We start from the raw sequence: 24,468 nt of genomic DNA, 5'->3' as shown, positions 1-24,468 counted from the left end.
AAAAACACATTATTTTTCACATATTTTACATTATTACTACACCTCTCTCCCCAGTCTGGCATGAACAGCTCGAATAGTTCCTGTATCAAATGAAGGCCCGCCTTCTGAAATACAAAATGTGCTGTGATTGGTTAGCTGGGCCAGTGTGTGTTGTGATTGGCAGCACTCGGCGCCTGGTCGGGAAATGTCATGCCCCTTACCATAGCCGCCTGGAAGTGTAAAGAGTAAATATTGCGTCAAAATCAAATCAATTTGAGCGCGATTTAAGCCCGGATGATTGAACCACTCTAAGTTCGTCTGCCTTGGGAAAGCTAGTGTGTCTCTGACATAGTGATAACACTCGTTGCCTTCTCTAGTGCAGCTCAACCAGGTCTCGTCCCATTCGTCGATCTATGTGATATCACAAATCCCGGAAAATATGCGTTGTAGTCCAAAGAGTCGTTCGTAGTAGTTTTTGAAAAGTGATTTCTGTTGAATAAAATATCTCCTTTTGAAATGGACATTGAGCTTTGCAAGTTTGCAGATCTTTTTTATGCTCAAACAGCAACAATACAGACTAACTAAAGTTGAAAAAGTGAAAAAGCATAATAGCACCCCTTTAAGGCAATGTTAATGTTTCACACAATGCAATGGACATGTAAACTAATTCTGATTCAAAACCTTGTAAATTAAAAATGTGTCAAATGTAAAAAAAAAAATAAATAAAAAAAAGAGAGAGAGAGGGATATTTTTAATATGGATATTTATTTAATTACAAATTTTTTAACTAACATTTGTCTGGAGTATTCAGGATTGTACATATAGGCCTGCATGTGTATATATATATATATATATATATATATTTTTTTTTTTTTTTTTTTTTTTTTTTAAATATATATATATATTATGGGTGGAAGGCTTTTTATTATATTTCTGTAATTATGTTACATTCTGTGTCTTTTTTTATTGTTCACTGTTCATCATTTTACAAAAAAGTTCAAATCCCGCATAACTGATCATTTTGAGGCTATAAATGAGCTATTAATGAGCTTTAAAACCATTATCAGTTGTAGCATGGAGCAGATTAGGAACTGTGAGACTTTGAGACTGTTGCATGACACTGTTTGTGATATTAGCATGTAAATGGTGATGTATATTTCAGTTTGGATTAGTCTGTTACTAATGTTATGTTGGGTAAACATGCTGTGAGCCACATGCCTTAACCCACAAAGCCTGTTTGCCCCTCAAAGCAGTATGAACAACAAGTGATATCCTCATTTGTTCACTGATGTCGTTTTTTTGGCTCGTATGTTTTCCAAATTTGAATGACATTTACCGTTAGCGGTGAATCAGCTGGGTAGTTCTACAGTAATACTCACAGAGCCAGTTGATCTTGCTCTGCCTCTTAACAGAGTTTACATTTAACGGTGGCCCAACAACGTTTTTTCCCACAATTAAGATACATGCGCGGTGATGCAATTCCAAGGATTAAGAGTTAGTTGTTTACTTGTTTGCCACACCTTTTCACAAGTAAGGGAATCAGTGACTGGCAATGACCGTGTGAGCACCCCGCAGCGATGTCATTTATCATATCTGAAGTCACATGGGCATGTGCTCATCTTTTCACAGGACAGCCCAATCTGAGGAGTGAAGACAGATTTCGCCACGTGACCAGCGACATGGTGCGGATGCGCCCTGCACAGCCCATGAAGCGCAAGCACAGTTCAGAGAGAGGACGGACACTTGAAGAGAGGTAATGGACCGTGTACCATCCGACATGGAACCAATACCCAGTAGAATAATACGGATCAAGGAGAATTTAGTTTGCTCATTTATTTATTTATTTTTTTACTTTGTTTCAGAAGAGAGAGGGCCCTCAGCAAGAGCCTGGCCAACAGTGCCCGCAGATCATCTGGGTTCAGTATTCCTGAAAGCCCCACATCCACATGGAGCCCAACAGCCAGCCCCACTCACCTGATCCCCAGCCCAGTCTACTCCACCCCAGTCATGGACGAGCCTCTGGCCCTAATCAAGAAACCGCGCCCAGAACCAGAGAAAACAGAGAGCCAAAACAAAACCACAACAGTCAGTCAAATACAGGTGATTACTACTACTGTTAAATCAACTGAGCTTATGGCATCCTTTAAATTAAAATGCAATGTTCATTAACAATATTTAGTAGCAGTAGTAGTAGTTGTTGTTGTTTTGTGAAATTAAACCATTTAAATAAAAATTAAGTAACATGAATGACTGAGAAACACACACTCTAAAAAATGTTGGGTGAAATATGGACAAACCCAGCGATTGGGTTGTTTTCAACCAACAGTTGGGTTAAATGTTTAACCCAACCTTCTGGGCAGTAACCCAACCGCTGGGTCAAAACAACCCAATCGCTGGGTTTGTCCATATTTTACCCAGCAGGAATCATGTAAAAAATTATATAAATGTAATATATGATTTTTAGATGTTTTTAAATAACATCATAATTATTTAATTATATGATAACTAAATGTATAAATCAATATCTTAATAAGCATTAATAAGCATTATATGTGAAATAATATAATATAATATAATTTTATTATAATTATGAATAAACACAACTAATTAAAAATATTAATAAGATTTGTTAATTCATTAACATATACAAATAACCATATATAATATTAAATATTAACTACAATATTTCAAATATATATATATATATTGCATATATTTAACTATTATTTACATATGTGTAAATACTGTATATCATTTTTTTAATAAGAATCAACATTTTTGTGTAATAAAATTGTACTATTTAAATATACTTATTAATAAACATAATTGATTAAAATAATAGAAATACAAATTGTTAATATTCATTAAATGTATATAAATGATAAGCAACTATTATATATATAATAAATAAATATTATATGTAAAAATTATATTATGTGCGGTATCATAATATGGCATCAACATGTTAGAAATAATATTGTACCAACTGAATCCAACTAATAATTAACATGATTGATTAAAAAATAATAGTAGCAAATACCTTTAATATTCACTAAAATATATATAATTGACAAAATATTATATATAATAAATATAATATGGTTTCAAAATATTAAACATTTTATATATGAGATAGAACTATGTGTAGATCTTCTATACATTATCCATGGAATAATATTGTACCAAAGTCTGTGAATATTTCCAGACATTAGCCAAACAGTGTTAAAAGCTGGATGATAATCCATAATTAAAAGACCAATTTGTGGCTGTTCCATCCTCAGCAATACGTGCTGACTGAACACGTTCGGTGTAGTATACCATCCTCTTCTTAGTCTATCCTGAGGCCACTGCAGTCTGTTCATCCTCACTCACTATCTATGAGACACAACAGAATGCAGAAAGGCACTTTTGTGTTCCTGAGAGAGTGGCTCTTTAGAGTGCGGACAGGCCTCTGCCTGTCTAAGATATGCAATCCAGCCGGATTCAGGGAGAAAATGTGAGCAATGGGTGGAGGAATGCTGTCAACAAGTCTCAACACACCAGTGCTGTTGTTGGCCTGCTAGTGGCATCAGGGCTGAGGGAGAAATAGTCTAGAACCACCAACCACAAACATAACTGTCCGTCTTGTCCATTTAGTTTCCCATTTTCCATCAGTTTTATTCATTAGCCATTCATTAGCTATAACTGCGTTATAGATGGATGGATGGGGGAAAAAATATTGAGACAAAGATTTGCTGACCTTTGTTGTCTTTTTCAGATACGGCCTTCTGTCATCACCTGTGTTTCCTCTGCAACAAGGTCAATAAAAAAAGACTGCTGCAATCACTCCACTAGTAAGTAAAAAGCTGCAAAAGCACTTGGCGCTCCTCCTTTAACATGTCCGTGCAGATCTTTTCATCAGAACGAATAGTTTGTGAACATCATCATCTGATTCTGTCTCTCTACAGCTGTTACACAGCACAGTTATGACCACGTTGAAGAGCATTTCCAGAGGAGCCTCGGGATGAACTACCACAGAGCCGCCTCCATCAGCGTGTCTGTAGATGACCACTTTGCCAAAGCGTTGGGTGATAAATGGCTCAAGCTCAAAGCTTCATCCTCCTCCTGCCATTCATCCTCTTCCTCGTCTTCTTCATCTCCACCCAGCAGTCCGACCTTCATCCACTCGCCCGGCTACAGCCAGAGTCCCAAAAGAGCTCGCAAAGATTCAGTCAGTCCTACCACGACCACACCAAACCTATGGTCTGATAAATGAAGAAGAGAGCAGAATTAAATGTAGATATGACCAAATGGACTCAAGATGCATGTGTAGGCCCATGCGTTTCTGCTGTAAAAAGCCAAAGGGAGATTGTGCGATCAATTGATGTGTTGTAAAAGTTGTCATGAGCAGATGAGGAATTGTTAAACGGGAGATTTTCGAAGTCTGACCTTTTTCGGATCATTTCATGGTAGCTAAGCATTGTTGGAGGTGGCTTTTGTCGTTGGTTTCGTGGGTGCCACTGGTTTTTATGTGTTGACTGTGATTGCACTGATTATTACTAGTAACATTTCATCATCTGTTGTAAGCTTTCTTCTGATAATACGTGCATATTTATATTAGGCAGTGTACCAGGAGGATCCTAAAAGGAGCACTAAGCAAAACAGACCAAAAATTGTTAGGTCAGAAAGTTTCATGTTTTAATTGAAAACAAATGCTTGAAAAAAGAGGTGGGTAACTGTTTGGCATCTCTGTATGGGCTACTGCTGTTCATTTCAATCCCTGTGTAAATGTCAAGCTTTTATACTATTGTACATATTTGTAATAAACACATTTTTTAAATGAATGTTGAATTTTTTTAAACAACAAAAAAAATGGATAAAAATATAAATAAAAATATTTACATTCCTAGTCTTGTTGTGAACAAATAATTCGGATACATGTTCAAACGTTGGAAGCAAGGACACACTAAAATTTATATTTTTTACAAAATATTTTGAATAAATATTGCTAATAAGAAATATTTCTTGAGCACCAAATCAGTATATTAGAATGATTTCTGAAGGATTATGTGGCACTGAAGACTGGAGTAAAGGCTGCTGAAAATTCAGCTTTGTGTCACAAAAATACATTTCTTTTTCAAAATATTTTTTATTATAATAATTCACAGTATTACAGTTTTTACTGTATTTTTTATCAAATAAATGCAGTCTTTTTTCAAAAACATTAACAGTAGCGTACATTTTAACAGTAAGCTAACTTGTGTTATACAGTATATTTGTCTTTCTAATCTCTCATCAAACTTGTAGTAATAACTTGCTCTGCCACTTTTAATAATCAAACGAATTCATGATGGTTAAACTGCTGTTTCATTACCCCACGGAAAATAATTTGAACTCTTCAACAAACAAAAAAATACACAGTTATGCTCTTCCAATTGAAGTCTGTCAGCAAGCGAACAATGCTATGGGTCAACTTATTTTTGGAAGTAATCAACATTATTTTCTTTAAGCTAGCAGGCTAATGAAGTAGATTGACATTCAGTCATCAATAAGTCTTTACCAGGTCTATTTTCAGAACAGTGCTGACATTAGATTTGTTTCACTCTGTCAAACATCACCTTTCATGCTAAATGGCCTTAGACTTGTAAGGGTCATACAGTAGTTTATTTTTTTCTTCATCAGAAATCAATAGATGAGATGTTGTATGTTTATGTAAATGATCATTATGGGAGGGAAAAATTTGTCAGAACACCCATGTCACCTTTTCAGAGGTCAGATTCAAGCACTTATAAGTAAGCTTACCTTGCCAGCAGCTAAATCACAAATAGATTTGACCTTCTTAGATTGTTTATGATAAATAGGAAACAGTTGGAAAACAACTTCCATGCTCAAAAAATGATCAACTGCCAGTTAGATCAGATGCAAAACTTGTCAATCACAAGATCAGGTTCAAGAAGCTGAGAAACAGGTTTGAATGAAGATTTGCTGGCACAAAAGCACAGTAAAAGCCATTGAACAGAGTTCAAAGAAGTCTTGATGTTGCCAAAAGCCCTGCCTTCTATACTCTGTTGCAGGCTTGACTGGCCTCATACAGGGGAGAGTCTAATGTTTCTCAGAGAACAAAATGTGACTCATGCTCAGTGGTTTAGATCTCAAGGTGTTGCAGTAACATGATGTCCTTGTGGAATGTGGACACCTCAAGGCAGCTTTAAGTCACAAGAAAGGTTAGTATAGATGACATCATAGAGCAGATCCATACAAAATATAACCAGCAAGATTAACAATACTATTAACATTATGTTAGTTTGTTTTTAGTGCATTTGTATACTTTTATGCCACCTGTGTGCACATAATAGTTGTTACATTTAGAATATGTGGTAACAATTACAATCAGGGCCCCTTAACATGCATGTACCTAACTGTACCTAACAAGGAGCATTATAGCATTTATTAAACATTAGTTATTAACTGTTCATTGGTAAATCATATTAACACATACAACTTTTTATTTTAAAATGTGTTAGTAAATGTTCAATTATATATTTACTATGTCTATGTTTATGTTTCCTTTTAGCATCCATGTTGTCTCAGGTGTCTCTCCTACAATCCATCACGAGAAATAAAAATAGAAACCTGAAAAACCTGACAGAGAGACAACTGTTGACAGACAGTATAAGATGAAACTGAACATTATTAAAATGAATACAGATATTTCAGAAGAATTTGATCTTTGACAGGTTGATGAAAACAGTTTGAGTTCATATTGAAATCTTTGATTTTTGATTGCAGACTTCTGGGAACAATGTGAGATATTGTTGACATGTCTGCTAAAACTCTAGAGGAGACACATGTCAGATTACTGGAGTCTTTTTCTCTGGACAAAATGCTCCATTTAATCTCATTGCCGTTTTGGAGGAACATTCTCCTATTGGATATTTAATATATGAAGTGTGCCACAAGTCATGGTATAAATTAACTTTTGAATGAGAATTAATCCTCTGTTTTGTGCCCCATGATGATCCATTCCCTCTTATTGTGCATAACTCATCAACTCCAATAGAAGCTATAGCTTCTACACTTATTGTATAATTAAGAGATGCATATTTGTCTCTGTAGGTAGCATCATCATGCCCTTTCTGCAACTGAAGGTCTAAACATGCATTTATGCTGTCATTTTTGCTCTGTTATCGTGCATGTCAGCTCTGCTGTAATTGAGCCCCATCCCTTAGGCTACACATACTGTTGCTTGTCGTGGGGCGTTCTTATAATTCTTCAAGTCAAAGGGAGGAGGGTGGGGGTCTGCGTGGGCCGCTCTGAATTCTGAATATCATCCTTCAACAATAATCATGGTTTGAATCAGCATATAAAATGGATCAGAAGTTTTCATGAGGTTTTCAGAGGAGAAGCAGGTTTTTAAAAGGCCGCACCCTCCTATCCATGTCAAAGCATGTGTTGAAACAGATCCCTTCTGACATCAGTCATTGCCTTACATTTTATATTCATTTCAGGACTAGGGTGGTACCCTAAAGAATTGTACTAAAATAGCAAAAAAACTAACTCACATTTTCCAGTGCAATGTGGAAAAATAATTGTACACAAAGGTTAGTTCCAGTCATGGAATCTGATGGACCTTTTTCACATTTCTGAGGTTCCAGTTTGCTCCAATTGCAAAAGAAAAAAGAAATTTTCCAAAAGAGAAAGAATAGAGAGAAAATGGTTATGTCAAATGTTGAATCTATCCCAGCCATTGTATTATAAACACCCTTACAACAGGGTTTAATGACAAGTTAATATTAAAAGTAAAAGTAATAAATTATAGTGTTGTAAATGTACATTAATTAAACACACACACACACACACACACACTTTGCTAAATTTACAATTTTATTATACTTATTATTATGCTTGCATTTTGGATTAAATGTCACATTCATAAACTTCATAAATGCAAGTATACTAATAAAACATGGTGTGTTGACTAAAGTAACATTGACAGTTTTAGAGATTATTTGAATAAAAATATTTTAAAAGTTTTTACAAAATATTAGATCTTTTTAAAGTCTTATCCAAGAACTTGCATGTATTTATTTATTTATTTATTTATTATGTGTTTATTTATTTACTTACTTACTTCTGTGGATTAGTATTGGTATTTTTCAATGAATCTTTTTGCAGGTTACTTGGATACATCAGGGCTGCGTTCAGCCCCGACAAAAACGGTGCAAAACGTTTTTTAAACGGAAACGGTGATGCGTTGAACACACTGTTCTGATGACGCAAGAGTTGCGACTATGGCAGCTGAGAAGGCCATTCTTTGTGTTCTTTTTGAAGAATTTTCAGAGCCTGATGAAATCGGTATAAATACGTGTTTAATACTGCAAAATACGCTCTATGTTACAGTCACTGCCCTTGCCCTCCAGAATAAAAGAGAACATCCCAATCGAGTGAAGGGATTTGTGGAAACTGTGGTTCCTAATTATTGTGATCCAACATTTGCCTCGCATTTCAGGATGAAAAGACAAACATTTTAGGAGAAGGATAATCCACTTCTTACCTCCAAGACTGTTATGATGTATATGATCTTATTATTTTTATTGTGAGTATTAGGCTTATCATTATTGCTGATCACTGTTGTTGTGCTATGATATTGTAATATTTACCATTATATAATCAGAGGGGTATAGAAAAGTTTATGAAAATGTCACTCCATAATACAATAGCAAAATATATAAATATGTATAGTATTTTTATGTTACATTAATCAGTATTTAGCACACCTTCCTAAGGAAAGGATATGGACCAGAAGACATTGCAATTACTAAATTATATTTAGACAGACTCAAAGAAGTTCCAGATCTATACTTGTGCTCTTATTATTTCAGTTATTTTGCCTTTAATGTAAATAAACATTGCAAACAATATACTTGCTCTTGTGAATTTATTTTGATGTTAATTACATTGTGCGAGCTGTCTCTTGAATACCATGTGGTTTATATACATGTTGCTGCTGATTGGGCTGACATGTTTGACACACCCACCAAACAAGAGAAAACATATCTCAAACCCCGTTGCACACCGTTTCCAGGAAACATGTCGTTCAACCCGGAAACCGTAGCAAAACGGTGCACATCGGTTTGAGCTTGAACTTGCCCCAGCCGGCTACAAGTGACTCTCTTTATGACCGAGTCATTGAATCATTCATTCAAGCACACTGATTCACTCAGGAACAGCAGTAGATGTGTTTTGTTGCTCGAGACGCTCAACAATTCTGTTGTGGCATCGATTGCAACAGTAGATGGCGGATTGTAAGTATTGTGTCTAAAATGTAAGTTACACAATATTAATTTCTTGTTTATTGAACTGCTGTATAAAACAATATCACACTCGCACGCGATCTATCCAGTGTACATAGGCCTACAGACTCTACAATTACACTTTTGCTCGTGTGATATGGATATTCTTATTTCAATTGTGTAGACACTTATATTTAATAATCACACCAAAACATACAAGTGATATTTCAATTTGCGTGTCCAAATTTCCCTTAGCGATAAAAGCAAGTCCACGGTTATTTTTATTTATTGTACGGACTTTGGAGAGAAAGTTGATAGTCAAAGCCTTCTGATTAGGCGCGTTTCCATTACCCTTCGAATTGCGCAAATTTAAATTGCGAATTGAAAATACACCTACGGTATAGAAACGCGTCAATTTCGCAAAAACCGCCCATGTATCGCATGATTGATGCAGACTCGACCTTTATGTGTTGTGCAGCACTCCCTGCATTATTCCAGTAATTTAGTGTTCATGCTTCTGAGTCACTTCCGTAGGATTACAGTTCAAAAAGACATTCAACCAAACCTGCACATTCCCACATTTACAGGTCTGACAGACAGGTAAGTCAGCACCACAGTCTGTGACACATCAACTGTCTGCACCTCTTCTCTTCAGCCTGCTCCTCAGGCTTGACTGCGTTACCGGGGAGGCCAGGCAATATATGTGTGATTAATTCACTTTAGGAAAATGTTTGTGGACTAGTCATTTTGCTGTTCTCTTTTTTCATATCACTCTTCGCCTTTTCTTCAGGGCGGCACAAGCCGAGGCTGTAGTCAGGGATTTTTTGGGGGGTTTGAAAGCGTACCATACAGGCCACAGCAAGCCTTTTAGGTCACACACACAATGTATGCACAAATACACACGCAGACATTCCTCGCTTCTGAGAAAATTACTTTGAGTGATCCTACAGATCCTGTTTGGCAAGGGAATGGAGGGAGGGAAGGGGTGGATGAAGGAGCGACAGATGGAGGAAAAAATGAGAGATGTACTGATAGACAGCATGTTCCTTGTGAACTACTTTTAAGGGGTTTATTTGCATGTTGAATCAGGTTTTTTAACTGTTACGGTTCAGCTTTGTTTTACCATGGAAATAATCTGCATATGCCGTTAGTTATTTTGAGAATCTAATGAGGAAATAATGGGAAAAAATAAACCTGAGGAAATGCATATACAAGGTTCACCCTTTGCTTGTGAATTAGGCTATGGCACCATTTTGCTATAATTTGTGAAGTATAGGCCTATTTTCATTTGAATAAGTGTTTATTAATTAGGAAATGGAATTTGAAGTAGATTACATGGATATAGACATGGAATAAAGTTCAGAGAGCATATAAAAATCTGAAAGAGAAATCAGGATATAAACTTTGAACACAGATTAGCTATAGGTCTAATATTCTACCCTACGACTAAATTATTACGTTTATGCAAATATCAGTTCAGGTAATTGCATAGGAATTATAATTCATTATTGTATTGTCATAATTCATTAAGGATAAAACAAATAAATAATAATAATTCATTAAGGATGTAGAAAATAAAAGTCTAGTTTTTCCTCTAGTCTTTCTTTTTTCTCCTTTGTTATTATTTATTAATTATGTAAGACTGCATATTAAAACCAGCAGTAAAATGTCATATTATTAAAAAAGAACATTACAAATAATATAAAAAAAATTAAACGCACAATAAATTGTTTGATGATGAAAGAGTGCAATCTAAATAAAGAATAATACATGAACAAACACAGGTTTCTTATTCTATCATGTTGGGGACTTTCCATTGAAATGTATTGTTTTTATACTGAACTAATGATATTTCTATACCCTAACCCTCACAAACATCTTTGAATATTTAGATTTTCAAGATTTTATTAATGCATTTTCCTCATAGGGACTGCTGATCCACACAACGTAGGTGATTTCAGGTTTTACTGACCTTATGTTTATTGGCCTTATTTTACTGTTTCACCTCTATTTTAAAAATAGCACAGGTAGTAGATTCAAAGAAGCAGAGGTAAAAGAATTAGTAATGAATTTGTGTTTTACTGGCATCTAGTGGCAAGGTATTTGTATTGCAGAGCTTTTCAGTGTAATCGCCTAAAGCTGAAAACCAAAGTGTCATATACTGGTCAGAGATAAACAGTTGGGAATTTCAAGTGAGTCGCATTGTGGTTAAAGATCTGGTATGGTAACCGAAAGGTTAGAGGTTCAATCCCCACAAATAATAATCTATAGCCTAAATCATCACCACAGTGGCAATGCAATGGCTGCAAAAAAAGAAAGTCAGCTAAAACTGATAATTAGTCATTATAAGCAATGAGTAAATGTCTGTCATCAGTAAATTGAAATGAGCCTATTGACTCATGATTTAGTTAATAAACTGTCTCTTGCTTTTTGCAGAAACAAGAGTAAAGCCTTACGTTAAACAGCTAATTGTGTTCAACAACCAATAATCTGTTGCAAGAATGCTTTAGTGCATTGGTAACAAACTGAGCCTACTAGTAATTTAAGTCAATATTTTCATGTTTTTTTATCATTCCAGTCCTTCTGCTGTGAAAATATTACTGACAGAAATGGCTTGAGTGCTTTCAGAGGTCATGTTTGAAAAGATTTCTGAATAGATTTGTTGATGGGAGATGCTGGCAGCAGAGACTCTAGGGAATGGGTTTGCTTTGCCTAATGCAAGCACTAACATGTTCCCTGCTTATGATTGCAAACCAGTGTAAACTATTGTTAAAATAGACTTGTTTATGTTTTTTTTTTTTATTGTCATTTTAAAAAGATTTATCTTAATTTTACATTTTTATGATTTAATAAATTATTAGCTTTTGTCAAAGAAGTTTTTATTCAGTCATCGAATAACCTTGCAATATTCACAAGTTCCAGGATTACTTATATGCACATAATAAATAAATAAATAAAAATAAATAAATAGCTTTTCATTAAACTCTATAAAACCCCCTGCAGTTTCTTCACAAACCCCAGTTTGGGAAACCTTGATATAAATGATGTTTAATGCACTTCATGTTGTTACTAACAACAAATTGCATATATTTTCTTTCTTTTTGTATTTTTATATAAATATGGTACAAGATTATGTAAATCAATGTGATAAATGAGTTAGGCCACAAGTAAGCTAAAAGTAATCAAAAATAGTCTGATTACATGAAATGTGTAATGTAATGGATTATATTACTAACTACATTTTTTTGTCATGTAATTTGGAATCGGTAATAGACTACAATTTGTAAGTAATATACCCAGCACTAATAGCCATAATTTAATTAAGATGCTTCATCCTGTTATATTTTCCCCTGGTTTGTCACATTTAAATTCTGTTTCAAAAGAGACAATAACCAATATTAAGTACTGCGATAAAGATAATTACCTCTTTAAGTAGCACAGCCAAAAGTGATGTGTAGATTGTGGGTCACTGAAAATAATCAGTGGAAACAATCTTCATGACATTATGTGTTGACAGTCCCTCAGTCACCTCAGACAGACCCTGAAAATGGTTTTCCACTATCTAAGCTATTTGTCATAATGAATGAGGGCTTGTTAATAAGAACAATTAGGTGTAATATATACAGCAATGAGACTAATATTACATAATTATTGTGATCTTTTTTTAAATGTACACTTTTTTTTTTTATTCTCTTTTTATGGCCTTCTAAATGCTTTTGAAAATATATTGTTTTTTGAAACAACCACTGACATAGAAATAATCTCCATGACATTATGTGTTGAAAGTTCCTCAGTCCCCCCCCCCCCGATCTACCCAAATGGGGTTCAAAGTTTGATCCAAAAATCTCTCCGTATTCGAGCTGAGAAGGCATTTCCCATATAAAACATACCATCCATCACTTTAAAACGGTAAATAATTACATAAAGAAAGATGCCAGTAGTCCAGTGTCCATTATAGCATTGCTGACAGTAGATATGTGTCATGGGGAAAAAAACGGATGTTCATTAGTGACTGAAAATGGAAAAAGACATGTTCATAAGTGTTGAACTAATAACTGATTAGAGATTGGTAACTGTGTAAAGATTCATCCTGTTCTGAGTTTAAAATGGTTTTCCACTATCTAAGCTATTTGTCATAATGAATGAGGGCTTGTTAATAAGAACAATTAGGTGTAATATATACAGCAATGAGACTAATATTACATAATTATTGTGATCTTTTTTTAAATGTACATTTATTCTCTTTTTATGGCCTTCTAAATGCTTTTGAAAATATATTGTTTTTTGAAACAACTTTTTTCTTTCCAGACCTGCTATATTAAGAGGCGTCTGTGAATGAGCTCTTGTAAAACACAAAGTTATGTAATATTTATCTCACAGCCCATTGCTGTAATATTATACATAAGTATATGGTCATGTTTCATAAAGAAAACTAACACAGAGGCACATGTGTCTACATGAGGGCACACATGATGAAATATTAAGTACAACTGATTATTTGGTGCTAACCATTAAAAGTCTTTGCCTTTCACAGAAGTCTCATGATCCTCTGGAGGTGTGGTTCTCTTCACTCTCCCCTCCTTCTCTAGTAATTATATATAACAGACAGGACTGAGCTACAGTTAGTAGAGTTGTGGAGTTAAAGGCTAAGAAAGCTTTCAGGGTCATATTTACCTTGTGTGTTTTACACAGGAACTGAGCGTTCGATTATCAGTCATTTTATTGATAACACAACCGATCAAGCAGAAGTCATTCAACGCATTTGGTGAGTACTCTTTTTAGTTTCTTTTAGGTTTTATCTGACAGTTTGTGTTGGGTTGCAATAGGGTCCAGTACTATTTATTCAGTGGTGTATTTTAACTTCAGGGCAAAGTTGATAGGATGTTTGTAATTTAATAAATCATACATTTTCATTCATGTCAGCTCACAAGAGCCTGATGAACTGTATAATGTTGGTCTTGAGACTTTACTTAGAACTGCAGGCCATCAACTGTCCGTGTGTAATATCACTCAGACCTGACACTTAAATTCAAACTAATTCTAATTAGAGTAGTCTTGTGCATGTAAATGTGGCAAGGGACCATCATAAAGCAGGTCTTCTGTGCAAAGTCAAAACAAACACCTGTTTTTTAATAGAATAATAAGTCATTCAATAAGTCATTCATCTACTTCTCTAAGAAGCATGTGCTCAAGTGTTCGTATGAAGCTGAAGTTTGTACGTTTTTATATTCTGAGTCTCCCTTGATCCTCTGATGTCTGAAGGCACTTATGTAATAGTCTGTGTTACAAAGTTGGCATAAAAATATCAAAAGTATTTCCAGGCACATAATCAAATAGCATGCTTAATGAAGCATTATTAAGCCTCTTTTTTACAAATGAATATGGCACTTTGTTTAGGAAATTCCTTACTTGACTGATAAATAATATGTTGTTCTACCAGATTTTTAAATTAAAATCATCAGCACTTTGCTAAGCACCACACTGTCTTTGTTGGTTAACCACACTAGCCACGTGATTGAGGTTGAACTGCTACATAATAGTAAGGTATTGCTGCTAATGTAAATGTTATAATTATCATATTGTGTTGTGTTTTACATAAGTTTAAAACAGAATTATTAGTCTATGGCCGAAGTTTCATTCTTAAAAATGAAAATTCTGCCATCATTTACTCACCCATAATGGTGTTCCAAATCTGTTTGCATTTTTTTCTTTTGTGAAAAAAAAAAGAAGATTTTTGAAGAATGTTGGTAGCCAAACAGTTTTGGTTCCCATTGACTTCCAGTGTATTATTTGCCCATGTGGAAATAAATGGGCACTGAAACTACCAACATTCTTCAAAATATCTTCTTCTACGTTCCACATTGAAGGAAGTCATGCAAATTTGGAACAACATGAGGGTGGGAAAATCAGTAAAAATAAATAAATGTGACAGAATTTTCATTTTTGGGTCGAGTATCCTTTTAAAATATTTTTCAAAATTTGTAGATATTGTTTATTTTCTTCCTATAGTTACTAGGTTAGGCTATTTTGCACCCAAAAATCAGACTATGTACCATCCCTCCCACTAAAAATATCTAAATCAAGGCATATAAAAGCAGTGTGGTTTATTTTAATTGTGTGTTTCTGTTTTGTGCTTTTTTATAGTCAGACCTTAAAGTCATTCAAATTCATCCAAATGTCTTTCTTTTCCAGAATGTACCATCGATCACTACTAAGATCTAGTCCACAATGGATGTCTCTGTCTGTGTAGCCACCCAAAGCCAATGCAAAGACTTTACCCTTATTAGTATATGTAGCTAACAGTTGCTTTTTACTTCCTGCTATTATCATTTTTGTTTGTAGAGATAGACAGGGTATAGACTGTTCGATTTTTATCTTGTCTTCTAATTACTTTGAATATTTATTTATTTATTAAGAAGAAATACCTCAATAATCCAACTCAGTTTGATTGACAATAGGCCAGAAGTGCAGTTACTCTCCAGCAATGGAATCCACTACACTAGCATCCCTAGCAACTGTTACAATGCTAACGGTGGCCTCACAGACAGACATGTCTGGTGATCTCTGGCTGCTGGTGCTGGGCTTCGTCATCGCTTTTATCCTGGCGTTTTCTGTGGGCGCCAACGATGTAGCCAATTCCTTCGGTACAGCAGTGGGTTCTGGGGTAGTGACTCTGCGCCAGGCCTGCATCCTGGCCACCATCTTTGAGACAGTGGGTGCCATTCTTTTGGGGGCCAAAGTTAGTGAGACCATCCGTTCGGGTATCATCGATGTTCACATGTACAACGGCTCAGAGGCTGTGCTGATGGCTGGCTCCATTAGCGCCATGTTTGGTGAGTACATACTTGTTTTAAAGTGATAGTTCACCCATAAAAAAATGTCCTCTTGTTGTTCCAAACCAGTATGACTTTATTTCTTCTGTGGACCATAAAAGAAGATATTTTTGCAACCAATGGGTTGTTTTAGATCCCATTGCTATCTTTCTCCTTCAAATCCTCCTTTCACTCAAAGCCAATACATATTTTAACACATCCAAAATGTCCATCATAGTCACACAGGAGATTGCGATTCAGCGGAATCCAGTAAATTGCGAGCATGTCACCTAGGTGGAACTTTATCACATTATCGTGACTTGTGTTAGTCAAGTCGAAAGCTTGCAGTATGTTTGTTTTTGTCCTGTTACAGGATCTGCTGTTTGGCAGCTTGTAGCTTCGTTCTTGAAACTCCCCATCTCTGGGACACACTGCATTGTGGGCGCCACAATTGGCTTTTCCATGGTTGCTAGAGGTCATCAGGGGGTCAAATGGCTGGAATTGCTTCGCATTGGTATGTGAAACTGAGTATTTTTGAGATTTTGCGTAAGCATGATTAGTCAGATTATATAATTTTTTCCTGAAGAATGAGTCAGTTAATGGAAAGAGAATATTTTCCCATGTGACCCCAGAAATCAGAATCAGAATCAGAAGAGCTTTATTACCAAGTATGTTTACACACACAAGGAATTTGACTTGACAACAGGAGCTTCCAGTGTAGAAGAAAGTACAAACGTAGTGCAGACATACATGGGAATAACACAGTAGGGATGTAATATAACACTAATATAATAAAAAAAAGAAAAATTTAATAATGTACTATATACAGAAATAGAAGTATAGGAAAAAATGTAATTGTTTAGATAAAATGTAATGGTTTAAATAGTAAGCGGAAAGACCACCAGCATGATTTAATGAAGATTTCTTAGTTTTATTATTTTTTTCACATGAGATCTATTTATAGTACGGAATATTTTGGACTATACCGACAGGAAACATAGTCACATGCTTACCCCTGGTGACTTGTTGGGTGTTTGTTGATACTTGGCGTGCGGCCCTGAGAAATTTTGGTCCATACAGTTTTAAGATAAGAGAGAAGAACATCATTGTTTAGATGTTACATTGTGCTTATTTGTGTAACCTGTTGATATATGTGTTCCAGTTGCCTCTTGGTTTCTTTCACCTCTTCTCTCCGGCATCATGTCTGCGATTCTCTTCTACTTTGTCCGCAAGTTCATCTTGAATAAGGTAAAAAGCAAATCTGAGCTCACCTGTAACATAATGTGCCAGTGTCTGTTTTGGTACTTTTTAATCTCTTGTTGGTGTCAATAAAGAAATAACATATGCTTTTACCATGTGCTAAATGGCAATATTTCCATGTGCTCCAGGAGGATCCAGTGCCCAATGGTTTAAGAGCATTACCAGTTTTCTATGCTGTTACTATGGGAATCAATCTGTTCTCCATCATGTTTACTGGAGCACCAAGTAAGCATTATTCTTCTCTAAGTAATTTATTTAATGTTTTTATATTGAATATTAATTTTTAAAGAAATATATCCTTAAAAATATAATATTTAGATCAGTATTTTCTTTATACATGAATATTTATGAATTGATTTTCCTATGTCTCTAAACATAACTAAAAGGAGGTTATGTCAGATTTAGCCCTTTGAGGAACATTTTGTTCCCAAATTATGATCACATGTCATGTCATGATCACATGTATGCATACAGGACCCATCCCTTATTTATCATTAATTAACACACTGTTCATTTACTTTCATGTTCACCAACACATACAAAGGCTGGTGGGTTAAACACAGTACTCAATATTGCTAATTATTATAGCTATTTGAAAATGTGTAACTGTCTGTACAGTTTGTTGATGTAATAATAAAAATATGAAATATAATTTTGGCCCAAGTCCAACAATCTGTACCCATAAGCAAACTTCAGTGGGATCATGATGTACTGAAGATAAAATAGCCACTGTGAACCAACAGTTGACCTAGAGTATGTGTATTAATCAGCGGACCACAGGACCGCCCTCTTCCTGGTTATCTATTGAGCCATGCACATGACCATGTTCGATACCGTTAGTGGTTCTGTTCTTTCAAAGGAACTGAAAATTAACTTAGCCATAAGTTATAATGATAAAAAAGAAACGTTCACTGTATAGCCTCCCATTTCACCCTCATTTTAAACAGAACATTTTATAACCGTTTGCTTTGGCTATCTCACTGCAGTGTTTTGTCAACACATTGCCTTACAACAGACTTAATTCTGGAGGGAAAACATGCTATCATTGTCATGCTATCACACTCGTCCACAAGTTACTTTCATTAACAAATGTTTGATCCCCTTTTTTAAAAAGATTATTTGTATTTAGGATTGAGTATTTTGCTTTTGAGCCAAGTTTGAAGTTACGCTAATGCTAATTTGCTAATTAGAGAAACACAATATCTTTTCAGGAGGAATGTAGGACTTTTCAATATGAGAATGTAGAATATGTAGCACTGTTTAGCACTAAAACGTGTTAAGTTTTCATCTCGTTCTTCTCTATATTCTACAGTGTTGGGATTTGATAGGATACCATGGTGGGGTACTCTGCTGATCTCACTGGGCTGTGCCCTGCTTACTGCTGCGGTGGTCTGGTTCATTGTCTGTCCACTGTTAAAGAAGAAGATGAAAAGTAAATATTTATTTATATACCATTTTTAATTCAGTATTCATTTTAAAATGCCCAAAGCATGGAATTCTGGGTAGTTCTTTGCAGTGTAATTGAAACTTACATTATCAGTGCATACTGTACCATTCAAAAGTTTTATTCAGTAAAGATGCATTAAATAGGTCAAAAATGACAGTAAAGATGGTTAATATGTTACAAAATATTACTATTTCAAGTAAATTATGTTCTTTTGAACTTTCTATTTATTAAAGTATCCTGAAAGAAATATGGTTTCTGCAAAAATATGAAGCAACATTGATAATAAGTAGTTTGTTGTGTTTCTTGGACACCAAATTAGCACATGCCCATGGCACAATGATGCAATAAAATATCTTTGTAAATGTTTCTAATAAACTACCACATTGACTTTGCATGCATTTGGATCTGTCCTGTTAATATACTTATTTCTGTAATTATTTCCACCTTTTCAGGTCAGAATATTGCCGACACTAGTGGAACACAGCTGATTGAGAAGAAACCATCCTCAAATGACCCCATGGCCCATCCTGCCACACCTCAAAGCTACTCTCCTGTTCCACAGACACCCCCTGCTGACAGCAACAAGGTGGCCTTTGACATCGGAGGTTCTGCAGAAACCGACCTGGACAGCAAAGATTTTGACACCAAAGATTGGGATTGCACTCATGGTCAGCCTCTTGAAATGATTAATACACTAAATTAACTGTATGTGTTTCAAGGAACTGATTCTCTTTTAACTAAATTACTTATTCTTTAATCTACAATTTTGGTCATCCATTGTAGCTTTAAATGGCAGTGCTGGAATTGCTGTCCCAGACTTGAGCGGAAGCCAGTTTCACACCATACACAAAGATTCTGGAATCTACAAGGATCTACTTCACAAACTTCACCTGGCCAAGGTGGGCGAATGCATGGGAGAGACCGGAGACAAACCCATCCGCCGCAACAACAGTTACACTTCTTACACCATGGCCATCTACGGAATACATGGGTCGTTGAAGGAGGATGAGGGAAGCCGGACTGGACTGGATGGAGAGAAAAGGCGCTCGCGGTATGACAGCTATAACAGTTACTGCACTGCGGTGGCTGATGCAGAAGTTGCTGCAGGAGACGGAGCTCTGGCAGTGGAGATGGGAGACGAGACCGTCAGAGGAGACTCACTGGAAGAGGAAATAGATGAGCTTGAGATAGACAAGCCAGAGGTGTCCATGCTCTTCCAGTTCCTGCAGATTCTCACTGCCTGCTTTGGATCATTTGCGCATGGGGGAAATGATGTTAGGTATAGAGAGACATAATAAACCTTTTTTTTCATATTTTGTCCAAAATAATTTAAAATAAAAATGAACTACGTCAATTTAAATGTCACCGCATTATAATATACAGTAGAGTATGAAAAATGGATATTCATTTTGACATTTGCTAAAGATTACATTTAACACTGTCAATACATTTTTAGTGTAAAACTTCTCTAAATGTAAAAATACAGTAAATGAACAGCACACTTAAATATTGAATGTCAGCAAATAACTGATATGAGACAGATACACTTTTTAAAGAATGTAATATTTTTAATCAGTAAGGATGCGTTATATTAATCAGAAGTCACCATAAAGACATTTATGTTTCTATTTCAAATATTTTCTGCTCTTTTGAACTTTCTTTTCATCTAAGAATTCCTGTACAAACGTAATACCGTTTCCTCAAAAATATTAGGCAGTGGAATATTTTCCAAATTAATAATAATGTATTTTTTTTTCTTGAGCACCAAATCAGCATTTTCAGAATAATTTGTGGGATTGAAGCCTGGAGTAATGGCTGCTAAAAAAAATTCAGCTTTGCATCACATAAATAAATTACATTTCAAAATATATTAAGTTGTAATAATATTTAACAAAATTACTGTTTTTACTGTATATTTATCAAATAAATATAGCATTGGTGAGTATAAGTGACTCATAAACATAAAACATAAAAAGGGTTTCTTACCAACCTTTAAAATATACACGGTAGTGTATATCTTGCATTTCAGACCTTTTTTCCACATTGTTTTATAATGACGACTGTGCTCATCTCTAACTGATAGCATTACCCATCATTCCTCTCTTACAGTAATGCGATTGGCCCTCTCGTTGCACTCTGGCTGATCTATGAAAGCGCTTCTGTAGCATCCACTGCTCCCACACCAATTTGGTTGCTCCTGTATGGAGGAGTGGGTATCTGTACAGGGCTCTGGATTTGGGGTCGGCGGGTCATACAAACAATGGGCAAAGACCTGACTCCCATCACTCCCTCCAGGTAACAAGCTGCTAATACCCTGACGTTTCGTACCTCCTCTAAGCAGAAACTGATAAGAGAGCTTATTTGTGGGATCAGGCTTTATAGTTCAGTTTTATCATTGTGGTTCTCATGAGGCTTAAGGGCCGGTTCCCACTTTCTTATCTCTGTTGACTGTTGCAGTGTAAACAAACAGTTTAACAACACTCCTTGTCTCATGGAAATTCCCTCAAGCACCACAGCAGTAAAGAAGATTTGTCATGTCTTTAGTATTATGACATTTTGACAGTGCTGAAGTACTTTTTCCATTCAAACAGTCCTTTGCTGTGTTTAAAGATGCTTATAGAGCTTATTATAATCATCATGTCTGTCTCGCAGCGGATTTAGCATTGAGCTCGCCTCTGCTATAACTGTGGTTGTCGCTTCCAACATCGGACTCCCAGTCAGCACCACTCATTGCAAGGTGGGTTACTTACTAGTAGATTAATCCATACCATTATAATTTGTAATAACAAACGTCCAATTCTATTATCTTCTTTGTTTGTGTGTTTATGAACAGGTTGGATCAGTGGTGTCAGTTGGCTGGCTCCGCTCCAGGAAGGCCGTTGATTGGCATCTGTTCCGGAATATCTTTATCGCTTGGTTTGTGACCGTGCCAATTTCTGGTCTCATCAGTGCTGCTATAATGGCACTCTTCTATTATGTTATATTGCCTCTGACCTAATGTTTTATGTTAAACCATTAACACCTTGTAAAACTTACACTTTTGGGCCTCAAATATGGAATGCCCCTGCATCCTGTCCCATCATATGTACTGTACATAGCAAATCAAAGACTGTGTATGTTTGCATGTCATACTCTGTGATTTTTGTACATGTTTAAGGTGCTTAATAGTGTTAGGAAATAATTTTGTAGCCATAAAATGTGTGAGATATGTAGTATAACAATGTTTATTTAGTTTTTGGGCCTCACATATTTTTGTAAAGAAAAATATTGTTAGACTAGACTAAAATTCTGTCTCAACTTTTGGCCATGAAAATGTATACTCTGTAAGGCAGTATTTTATTTATAAAACAATATATGTATGCTTGCATGACAGTTGAAATAAATGATGTTTCTGCTGACATTTTTATTTCCACCTGTAAATAAACCACAGTTTTTACAAAACAGTATCAATTATGCTTTTTTTTATCTAAAACTGTGTGAGACCTGTTTTCAATATAGTATTGAAATTCAAAGGGTAATCCATGTTTATTAAAGCAAGTGTTTTTAAGGAAAGTATTGTGAGAAAAATAAAAACATCTCATATAATGGAGATCCGTGAATGGTTAATTTATCAAACAAAATGTATTATATTTGACAAGAGACATAAATTATTACTCAATACTCAGTCTATGGACATGCACTGCTATCTTTCCCTGATAAATGTTGAAATAAGATTACTGTATATATGAAATTACTGTAAACCAAATAACTGCAGTAGATTAACGTAATTTATGTATTCCTCTTCTGTTGTATGAGATTGCTGAAAACACTTTTGAAAGGGTCCTTGTACAATGCCACAATTTCAATGAATGAGAACTTGCAGTCTTCTACATGCCCTTTGATATACTTAACACCATAGATATACTGTATATACATATCTGGGACATTCTACCAGAAACGTACATTTCCACTTGTAAAAATCTTGAGTGAAAAAAATATCTATTCTTAAATCTAAACGTTGAGTCATATGGAGGACCTGTTAATTATACATATCTGGGACATTCTACCAGAAACGTACATTTCCACTTGTAAAAATCTTTAGTGAAAAAAATATCTTATTCTTAAATCTAAACGTTGAGTCATATGGAGGACCTGTTAATCTATATTAAACGCATATCATGCCATCTCAGCATGTTTTTATGATTGAAATAAATACAGTTTTATATGCATTTCACCCCTAAAATGTCAGGCCCTGTCACAGACAAATTTGTATATGTTAGAATGGTTTCCTAATGATTTTTTTTAATACAAATAGCATTTTATTATTGGTCACATGTCCCTGATTGTATCTAACATGGTTTTGTAACTTCTATAAGGAATATAAGCAACTTTTCGGTCAACTGTAGTACACAAAATCATAGAATACCCCGCCAGACACTCATATATAGTTGTAAAAAAAAAAACTGGGATAAAAATTTTTTTTAAACATATTAATGGATATATACTCCACTGTCCCTGATTGTATCTAACATGGTTTTGTAATTTCTATAAGGAATATAAGCAACTTTTCGGTCAACTGTAGTACACAACATCATAGAATACCCCGCCAGGCACTCATATATAGTTGTAAAAAAAAAACTGGTATAAAAATGTTTTAAAAACATATTAGTGGATATATACTCCAACCTTCATCTACACAGTTACAGAGATTAATTCATCAATATTTCCTCAAATATTACATTTTTATAACATAATTTCCTGTGTGACAGGACTGACCGAGGCGTGACAGGACTGACGGTGCTGTGACAGGACTGACTTTATGGATTTCGTTGATGCAGAAAAAGTTATGTTTTGTGTTCTTTATTTAAGTTTTGATAAGCATTCCTATTTTAAATTATTATTATTATTTTAATGTTAATGTAATATTAGACTATGGTAAAGTTCAGCAAGGACATATAATAAGGGCCTAATTCATTAGAATATGACTGACAAATTAATAAACTCATTTCATTTTATTTCAATATAAAAACATATTTCATTTAACAATTCATTAAAATTCCATTTAACAATAACATGGCCAGATACAATAAAAATAAACAACTAGAATTGCACAATGGCACAAACTCAGACAGGAGTGAAAACAAAATTGTAATGGTACTACTAATATGTTAAAATTAATTTAACAATAACAATTACCAACTTGAATGGCACAAACTCAGACAGAGTGAAAACAATAAACCTGTGTTGTGCTATGCGTACACCGGTGTAATAAATATAACTTCATAATATATAAAGTATATTTTACTATGATACAGCAAATGTATAGACATTTAACTGAATAGCGCAAAGTAAAGTAACTGTGGTACCACATAATATTACGGCTCAGTAATAACAGGGCAATACTATGGTAATATCTGCATTATTACTTAAGAAATTACATGGTAATAACGGAAATTGCATGTAATTTCCTAAGTAATAATGTAGATATTACCATGGTATCTGTATGAATTGGAATAATTACAGTCTTCATTACATAAAGCTTATATAGATGACAATTACATCTATATATGAAGAGTTTATTTGCAAAAACAGATAACGCCATTTTTTGACATTTTCAAAAATCATGTTTTTTATTATGTAATCATGTTTTTATTGTGTTAGTTAGCTGTAATTATTAGTTATTTTATAACCTAATCAAAATAACCCAACTAAAGTTTGA

At 34.8% G+C, this 24,468-nt stretch overlaps 2 protein-coding genes across 2 annotated transcripts in view; both read left to right on the top strand.

The window, feature by feature from the left end:
* LOC107602859 (transcription cofactor vestigial-like protein 4) overlaps positions 1-4,797 on the top strand; it is a 7,831-nt gene extending 3,034 nt beyond the window's left edge. The window contains exons 2-5 of the mRNA XM_016295464.1: positions 1,609-1,732; positions 1,842-2,079; positions 3,737-3,812; positions 3,927-4,797. Of these exons, the coding sequence (XP_016150950.1) occupies positions 1,609-1,732; positions 1,842-2,079; positions 3,737-3,812; positions 3,927-4,234 (746 nt within the window). The 3' untranslated portion in view covers positions 4,235-4,797. The remainder of the gene's footprint in view (positions 1-1,608; positions 1,733-1,841; positions 2,080-3,736; positions 3,813-3,926) is intronic.
* Positions 4,798-13,857: 9,060 nt separating this feature from the next.
* On the top strand, positions 13,858-22,211 carry slc20a1a (solute carrier family 20 member 1a). Its single transcript, XM_016295462.1, has 11 exons — positions 13,858-14,016; positions 15,444-16,084; positions 16,437-16,577; positions 17,226-17,311; positions 17,452-17,548; positions 18,636-18,755; positions 19,223-19,438; positions 19,554-20,049; positions 20,880-21,065; positions 21,423-21,507; positions 21,604-22,211. The coding sequence occupies exons 2-11, from the start codon at positions 15,736-15,738 to the stop codon at positions 21,766-21,768; spliced, it is 1,941 nt and encodes a 646-aa protein (XP_016150948.1). The 5' UTR covers positions 13,858-14,016; positions 15,444-15,735; the 3' UTR covers positions 21,769-22,211.
* The last annotated feature ends 2,257 nt before the right edge of the window (positions 22,212-24,468 follow it).

The sequence above is a fragment of the Sinocyclocheilus grahami genome, unplaced genomic scaffold (genome assembly GCF_001515645.1).
Source record: "Sinocyclocheilus grahami isolate Dianchi unplaced genomic scaffold, SAMN03320097.WGS_v1.1 scaffold336.1, whole genome shotgun sequence".
NCBI classification, from domain to species: domain Eukaryota; kingdom Metazoa; phylum Chordata; class Actinopteri; order Cypriniformes; family Cyprinidae; genus Sinocyclocheilus; species Sinocyclocheilus grahami.
This window is presented reverse-complemented; position numbering and strand designations above follow the sequence as displayed.